The sequence below is a fragment of the Echinops telfairi genome, unplaced genomic scaffold (assembly GCF_000313985.2).
Source record: "Echinops telfairi isolate 266 unplaced genomic scaffold, ASM31398v2 ScPeMD7_9;HRSCAF=40, whole genome shotgun sequence".
In the NCBI taxonomy this organism is placed as follows: domain Eukaryota; kingdom Metazoa; phylum Chordata; class Mammalia; order Afrosoricida; family Tenrecidae; genus Echinops; species Echinops telfairi.
Window position 1 is genome coordinate 28,301,059 of NW_022103906.1, and position 8,254 is coordinate 28,309,312.

At 50.4% G+C, this 8,254-nt stretch overlaps 1 protein-coding gene across 1 annotated transcript in view; it reads left to right on the forward strand.

The window, feature by feature from the left end:
* SH2D4A (SH2 domain containing 4A) overlaps window positions 1-8,254 on the forward strand; it is an 83,694-nt gene that overhangs the window by 56,301 nt on the left and 19,139 nt on the right. Inside the window, exons 5-7 of the mRNA XM_045286850.1 lie at window positions 453-564; window positions 2,549-2,759; window positions 5,828-5,958. Of these exons, the coding sequence (XP_045142785.1) occupies window positions 453-564; window positions 2,549-2,759; window positions 5,828-5,958 (454 nt within the window). The remainder of the gene's footprint in view (window positions 1-452; window positions 565-2,548; window positions 2,760-5,827; window positions 5,959-8,254) is intronic.

The window sequence follows — 8,254 nt, forward strand, 5'->3', positions numbered from 1 at the left end:
TACTCTCATCATTCTCAAATCATGTTCTTTCTGCTTCAGCCCTTGGTATCAGCTCCTCGTTTTTTAGGTTTCCTGTTTTATGAAGACAAAAACGACTCGTTTTTGAGCCACTTAAAATCATGTGTTCGTGCTGTGTGTTCAGGCACATGTGCAGGCCATGTAAAGTTAGCTGCTTTGAAGTTCACACTGTGTTAGGCACTTATGGAGCACTCGTAGGCCGGTGAGATGGTTTTCTGGTCTCACAGGTGGAGGACACATCCTGAGCCAGCTTGTGCCGCGCTCTCTGAGTCACGCCACTGAGCAGAACTCGAGCTGGCTTCAGGCATAGCTGCTTCCCAAGCCTGCGCTTTTCCCACAACACAATGAGAGTTAAAGAGTAACCAGCGTGCCCTGGTCTTCTTGGAAAACTGCCCGACCCACTCACCAGTGCCTGTTTCTGTTCGTTCAAACAGAAGAAAGAATCCTTGAAGAAAAAGGAAGATGAGGAAATAAAGCAAATCGATGAAGAGAGGACCAAGCAGATTTATAAGAACTGGAAGGAGGACTCCGAGTGGCAGGCATCTCGTGAGTACCTGGTGGCCTTCGCCTCTGAGCGGATTCCTCCACCTCGTTACCTGCTCGCTCTGCGAAATATTGGAGCACCAGGGACTAATGACATGCTTACAGGCTAACTTGCTGAGTAACAGAAAGGTTTTCCACTCACCTTTATAGACTCTCAGTTATAGCTGAGATGGGAGAGCATTTAATGACCTGAGCATGCATGTAATCTGCATGGAACTAGACTGCCGTGTCTTTCTGCCACAGAGCACCTGAGGGGTTTGAACTGCTGACCTTTTGTTAGCTGAGTGATTAACTGTAGTGACCACAGGGCTTCCTAGAAGATGCCAAAGCAACACGTTAACATCTGTCTGCTTACAGAGCGGGGAGTAGAGATGAATCTACTTTTCTTCTTTTTGTTGTTCTCGATTGTCTAAAATTTCTAAAGTGCACCCGTTTTAATTTGGAATCAGAAACACAGTCAAAATGGGTTGAATAGGTTAGCATTCATTCATACCTGTGACCCAACACCTGACTCACTGTTGAGGCAGTGCTGCCAGAAATAAACCTCGGGGAGGAGACTTGGCCAGTGCAAATGAGGGCAGAGCAGAAGATGCTCAAGGAGGCTAGGAGACTCCAGGTTTGAGATAGGGTATCTGTGTGACCCAGGACCCTGAAGCCATCCACACCGGCCAGGTCCCCTCTTGGGGCTTCTGGGGGTGAGAAATCTGCAGCTACAGCATTTGAAAGGTGTTGAGAACCTCAAACTGCTCTGTAATCCCATTGCAACAAATACCATTAAAATGACAGTGTCTGAGAAAGGGAAACATAGAGAATATCCAGTCATGGGTCTTTCTAGTCTCTGTGCCATAGGCCCCCTGAGTTATTAGGCCCACCACCTCCTTTTAATTAAAACAAAGACTTAGTGCCTCCTGACCATGCAGAACTTTTGTGGTACAGCCCATAATCCAGGATCCAGTGTCGGCATCTGCTTTTGCTGTCCGCCCCCTACCCCCCACCCCACTCGCCCTTTGTCCCAGCGCCCTGTAGGGGTGGTATTGGCCACTTTGAGAAATACTGCTCTGTGCAATGACGTTCTAGGATAATGGAGTGTTTGGGGGCATCTCTTGGACTCTTCTGTAAGTACAAGAAATGCCAGGGGATCTGTAAGAATCATCTGGGAATTTTGTTGAACTGTAGATTCTGATTCAGTGCATCTGGAATGGAATGCACATTCTCTGCAGGGATTTGAACCGGGATGAACGGGTTCAAAGCCCCGAGGGAGGCAGCCGTAGATGCTTTGGTGGCATCGTTGCATGCTGGGGGAGCTGCAAGGCACAAGTTCAAAACCACCCGCCGCTCCGTGGGAGAAAGATAAGACTTCTGCTTCCTTCCACAGAGTCTCCGAAAGCTACAGGGGCAGTTCTCCTCTGCCCCAGGGCCTCTAAGAGTCGATGCCAGCTCGCTGGCAGTGAGTGTGCTTTTTCGTTTTTAGCTACTGTCACGAGTGTGCTACAATGATCTGTGGTTAAAGGTCACTTGTATTTATTTTTTGTCTGATAGGTTGACCCGCATCTGGTTCAGCTCGTGTGGGACCAGAGCGAGTCCTGTGGACTGCTTCGCTACCCAGACCCTGTCTGCACCCAGAGTCGCTGAGCGGTGCTTGACACCATCCTGGTGACTCAGGGCACGCAGCATCCCGAGCACCAGTGCACGAGGGATGGGATGACAGGTCTTCTTAAACCCTCACCCTCAGGCTGACTCATCACTTGCTCTCACTAGACACAGCACCTTCTAGCACGCATTGTTCTCCTCCCGCTTCTTTCCCCCTCTTAAAGAACCCACAGACGCCCTAAGACGCAGGGATGCTGCCACAAAGCCTGGGCAGGCGTGAACAGAGAAACCATAATGAATCTGCCGAGAGCCCAGCTCTCTTCGCTGTTGGGTAGCACGGACCCTTCCGACCACCCCCGCGGACTGACGCAGGCCTCTTCTCCCATTGTTTTTCCAGTGCGGAAATCCAAAGCAGCTGATGAGAAGAGACGGTCCTTGGCGAAACAAGCTCGGGAAGACTATAAGAGGCTGTCCCTCGCTGCCCAAAAAGGAAGAAGCAGCGAGGGGCTCCACAGCCACCCGAGTGTTGCACAGAAACCAAAAAGACCGCCCCTCCCACCCAAGCCTCAATTCCTAAACCCACACGTATACTCCATAAACACTCTCAGGTAAGAAGCCCCACAGAACTGGGCTGATTAAAGGCTGATTGTGTGACGGGCCATGGGAATTAGAGGGCCAGCTGGCTGCCTAAGCAATTATCTTCATCCTCCCCTCTAGCCCCGTCTTCCTGAGATCCTTGGTTAGGAATGTATGACTTCGTACCTGCAAACTCGCCACTGGTTCTCATGAGGATCGCCAGTAACTTAATGAACGTGAGCATAGAGTTGGGTGCTTGGCACAATGGCCCTGGTCTTGGCTGCTGCCTCTCTTGTCTCATTCTTGAGAACTCCCTGTGCCTCGTGCCCATCCCCACCCCACGCCTCCCAGTGGCAGCAGGCAGGCTGGCGTGGGAAGAAGAGGAAATGGCCGGGTTTCATCAGGGGGTGAGATGAGCCTTGGTGGCAAGAGGGCGTGCCGATGCCCACGTGATGAGCTGGAACTGCCGTGTCCATTTGGCTAAGGGCTTCATAGCCATTCTCATTCTCAGAGGCCTTGCCAAGGCGAGGACTTAAGAACTGGGAGAGGCGGCTCTTTCTGGCGCCCCTGCCACCACCGCCACTGCCACCACTGCCACCATGGGGAAATGAGGAAGAGCCAGAGATGGTTTTAGCAAATCCCAGTAGAAAATCCGGACACGGCACGGCAGAAAACTCCTTCCTCCGAGGTTTGTGGACTCGAGAGCTATTTCATAAGATTCCATTTCCATTTTTTAATATAAAACACTATCGAGCTCTGTTCAGAAAGAAAACAGTTGGAAGTCAAATATTGACTGAATTGAAGAGAACTGCCCAGAGCCTTGCCCACAGGAAGAGGAAGACGGCCTCTCCATTCAGGGTGGGAAGTGACGAGGAGCGGGCCTCCCCTGTTGCCCGGAGCCTATCCTTAACTTTCTGGGTGTTTTTGTAACGGGACGGATGATCTCAGAGGAAATGTGAAGGTAGAACATTTTCTCCTCTGTAATTATTCCTACTTACTCAGTTGAACACTTCCATTCGGGGACCCACGCAAAATGACCATGTTCTACAAAGGGACAGTTTGGGCAGTGATTTATTTTTATTTTTAATTTTTGACAACAAAATAAAACAAGCAGCCAGGAAACGGGTGACCCCTGCAGTTTGGGGCACCGCCGGGCATAAGGCGTGCCCTTAGCCGCTGGCGTCCTCCTTTCTCCACTGCCGACCCTTGGCTCTGTTGGCAAACACGTGGCCTGCTGGCCACTCACGCCTGCTCTCCTGACTCTCCCCCAGGAAACAGAGGAATACGACTTCCAATGTGACCTTTCCCTGCAGTGTTTTTGGGAACACAGTGTATTTGATGGGCAGCCATGAAGGCAGTCTTCAAAAAGGGCCGTTCTTGGGTTAATCTGGGTGGTGAGCTCTTTTTTTCCAATCTCAGACACTGCAAGAAGTGCGTCGAGGGATTCCAGGTCAGGGACACAGGCTGGTGCCACCACTGCCTTTGGAATTTTACTCCGTCACCAAGGAATTGACAGTGAAGAAGAGCCCCCTGGGGAAGCTAGGGTGGGACTTTTCCACAGACTCACCGCACTCGTGAATGCAGAGCGTGTTTCCCAGGGAGGTCATAGGATGGTCCTCCAAAATGCTGGGCAAACCTGAGGGATATGCAAACCCCAGGTGTGCGTACATACACATGGCTATACACATGGATCTGGACATAGACATGAGTATTCACATGCACGTGAATGCACACATACACATGTGTATACATACCCACATGGGTGTATGCATACACACAGGAGCCCTGGTGGCACAGTGGTTAGGCCAGCCAGCTGTTTCACAGAAGATGAGGTCCCCTCCTCCCATAGGGAGACTCTGGGACTCCCTGGGAAGCCCAGTGGGACAGTTTTACTCTGTCCAGGAGGATCTCAAGGGTCGGCATAGATTCTACAGGAAAGAGACAGTTATAGACACACATATGTATGTATGAGGGGGCTTCAACACATTGGGAGAAATTGGAATTAAAAGACAATGGAACTTTTCAACTCTTACTTATACACATACACATACACGAGAAAAATGAAAACTCACTGCCATCGAGCCCATTTCCAACCCAGCAGACCTACAGGTTAGGACGGAACTGCCTGTGTGGGTTTCCAAGGCTGTCTCTCTATAGGATTAGAGATCCTTGTCTTACCTCCCGCACATGAGAAAGCGTCACAAAATACACACACACACACACTCAAGGATCTTTTCATTCCACTTTTCCATGAGCATTCGGAAGCCCCCTTCTGTGATTTAAGATGTAACTCTGGTTCGTATGTGCCCCAGAAAAGCACCGAGAGCCATGCGATAACAACTTACATTCCAGGAAATGCCAGTGGATCATCCGATATCTTTGTTGCTGTTGTTTTAATGCCAGATTCTGCTCAGAGTTAGCGAGCTGATCCGTAGGCTTGGAAATGGTGGGCACTGCATTGTTGCTTTGGGATTGCAAACGGACTTACAGCCTAGAAGTTAGGTTCTAGAGAGTTCAGTTCATAACTATTCTGCCGGCTCTCTCTGCTCCTTACCAATCCTCAAACGCTCTTCTGCCGTGTACTGGGTGTTTCTGAGACTGGTCTTTCAGTCGGCAGCTCTCGCCTGTTCAAGGTGGGAAAAGAAGAAATCAAGCAGACAGGTTAGTGAGAGCAGAGAAGGTGGATAATGTCAACTTTAGGGAAGACATTGTTGTATTACATCTGCTTTCTTTTGTTTGCAAATCTACACTCCTCAGGAAAATAGTGCCAGGAGGTGTCTGGGGTCTATTTCAGCTCTTAACGGCCATTTTCTCACGTCCTGGGTGGGAGCTAATGGAACTGCTAATTCATACTAAGCGTGGATTTAAAAATGTATACATCAACACAGCAGTGGCTCAGTCTCATAACTGGCTGTGTAGAGCTTGCAGGGCCAGTAAATTCCTTCCATTTTCTACCCTCGAGGCATCGTGGACTAGTTTTGTCCCCGTTTAGCCTATTAGCTCAGCCCATGTGATTAGCTCTTGAACGAGAGATGGAAAGACAAAGTATGATTTGTGAAGGCATTATTTTCATGCACGTTAAATCTGTTTCCAATAACAGGCATCAGGGAGCGGCAAGGACGGCCCCCAGCTCCGCCCAGGAGGACATCATCCGGTGGTTTAAAGAGGACCAGCTGCCCTTGCGAGCCGGCTACCAGAAAACCTCTGATGCGATCGCTCCCTGGTTCCACGGTGAGTGTGGCGCTTCTGGCTGTGGGGCCTCGTCTGATGGCACACGAGCCCTGAGGATCCACCAAGAAGACCGGAAGATGAAACCTTCCTTTTATTCACCGCCCGGAGAGTCTTTCAAAGTATTTCCACCAAGCAGCAGTCTCCACCCATCTCTATGCGTTAACTGAGCCCCCCAGACACAGCGCCCAGGTGGTGGGGAGGGCAGTACTACCTAGTGGCCAGGCACCAGGGCGTGTGGTTGTGACCTCCACCAAACGGCCACTTCCTCACTCCATAGCGGGATGGGGTGCGAATGGCGCTGTTTTTGCAGTCAAAAGGTTAGGCTTCTTTAAGAGCATGCTTACATGCTTTGGGTCTACCTGCTACGTCATGTCCCAGTGCCTGTGGTCCTAAAAGCTTGCCCGTGGCCATCCAAGGCACAGCAGCTGCTCTCTGCCTGGCCAAGGAGGAAGGAGGAGAGTTGGAGAGCTGGGACCGGAAGGGAGACCTGCAGCACGCAGGCATGTCCCTCTGTGAGCGATGACCTCCATTGCCGTGAGGGCCGGACCGGGTGGCTCCTGGCCACCATTATTGAGTGTTTTGATCCAAGCGTCAATGGAAACATCTCGACCAGAAGTGGGGAAATTCAGAACAGGATTTAACATTCTCTTGCAACACAGATTTTCTGGAGCTACTGAGGCTCCCTGGAACCCCATACTACCCCGAGACCATCGTTAACGTGAGATCATAAGCAAAATGACTCCCTGAATAAATCTTTTAACTAAACAGTTTAGCTTCATTAGCAAGTAATGCCTTTCTTGCCTCTTGTGCTCTTTTAAGACTTAGCTAAAAGGAGCCCTGGGGCGTAGAGGTGACATGTTGGCCTGCGATCTACACAGTCTTCAGTTCGAAACCAGCAGCAGCTCCGAGGGAGAAAGACTGGGCTTTCTGCTCTCGTAAGCAGTTGTCGTCTCAGAAACCACACTAGGTGGCTGTGAGCCGGCATTGACTGGATGGCAGTGAGTTCAGCTGGAGATGGGCTAAAACTGACGAAAGCCACTTGGGAGTGAGATGGGAAGCTGAGAGGGCAGCGCGTGTTCCAGGAGGAGGAACAGTTCTGAAAGGAGGGTGAGAATGGGTGCACCTGGATCGGTCGGTCATCTGTGTCACTGATTGTCGTCCTTGTAGAAATGGTTGAAACCACTGCTGGAGGGGAGGGGGAGTCACAGTGTGACCTGGCCTCCCGTGAGTAACTCTGAGCAAGTCATTTTCTTTCTCGGTAGCTAATCGCTTCATTTATTAGAACCTTATTTCCCCCATCTATTAAATGACGCCTTGAAATTTGTGATCTTTGGTTTCTAAATTCTGTGGTTTTGCTTCCTGATTTCCAAGTCCGCAACGCGGGTGTGTTGTATCCTGAGCAAAGATTAGCGACTGAACCTTTTCTGTCTATGACCCAAGGAATGCCTGGGCCAAGCTCTCGGTTTCTTGGATTCTAACAGTTGGAAGTTGTTTGCCGCCTAAGGGAGGACACTCCCTCGGTCTGTGGCTGGATGGAGCCACTGTTCTCTGTGTACCACGCAGGTGCTTTACAACCCCGGGGTCTTCACGGGGCATTGCTTTCCCTCAGGGTGCCTTGGTTTGGATTTGATTGAAGACTTCTCTCTTACTGTAGTAGTGTCACATATGTTCGCTAGTCTGGGTTCTCCAGAGAAGCAGAATCAATCAGGCTCTTATGTGAATGTCTGTCGAACAAGATTTATATCTGGAAATGGCTCACACCATTGCAGAAGTGGGTAAGTCCACTCTGGTTCAAGTTCATGGGCCAGATGTAAGTGGGAAGCTTCTCCTGACTCTTGGAGCTGAGGGGGCTGGTGGGCTGGAAGCAGGACGATGAAGCAGGAAGATCACAGGCTGGCATATGCAGAGCTGAATGAGTCCAAGGTTGGCTGAATGCATCCAGCGTCGGCAAGCTGCTAATGGCTCCTGGGATCAGCAGGTGATGGAACAAGAGGTCTGTGAACCAGATGTAGGATCTAGATGCAGCATAAGTGAGCTAGCTTCTCCACCCTGTCAATTGGAACCAAGAGTCAGTCATGCCTTCAATGATACCCCCTCCCATTGTATCAAGTCTGTGACCAGATTAAGGAGGTGGTACCCTACCTTCATTTTCCCACCGCTGCTTGGCTGCTTCACAGAAGAGCCATCCTGGAGCTGACCACCCCACGTTAGACCCTATCACGAGAGACGTAAAACCTGACTATCACAACACACACACACACACACACACACACACACACACACACACACACACACC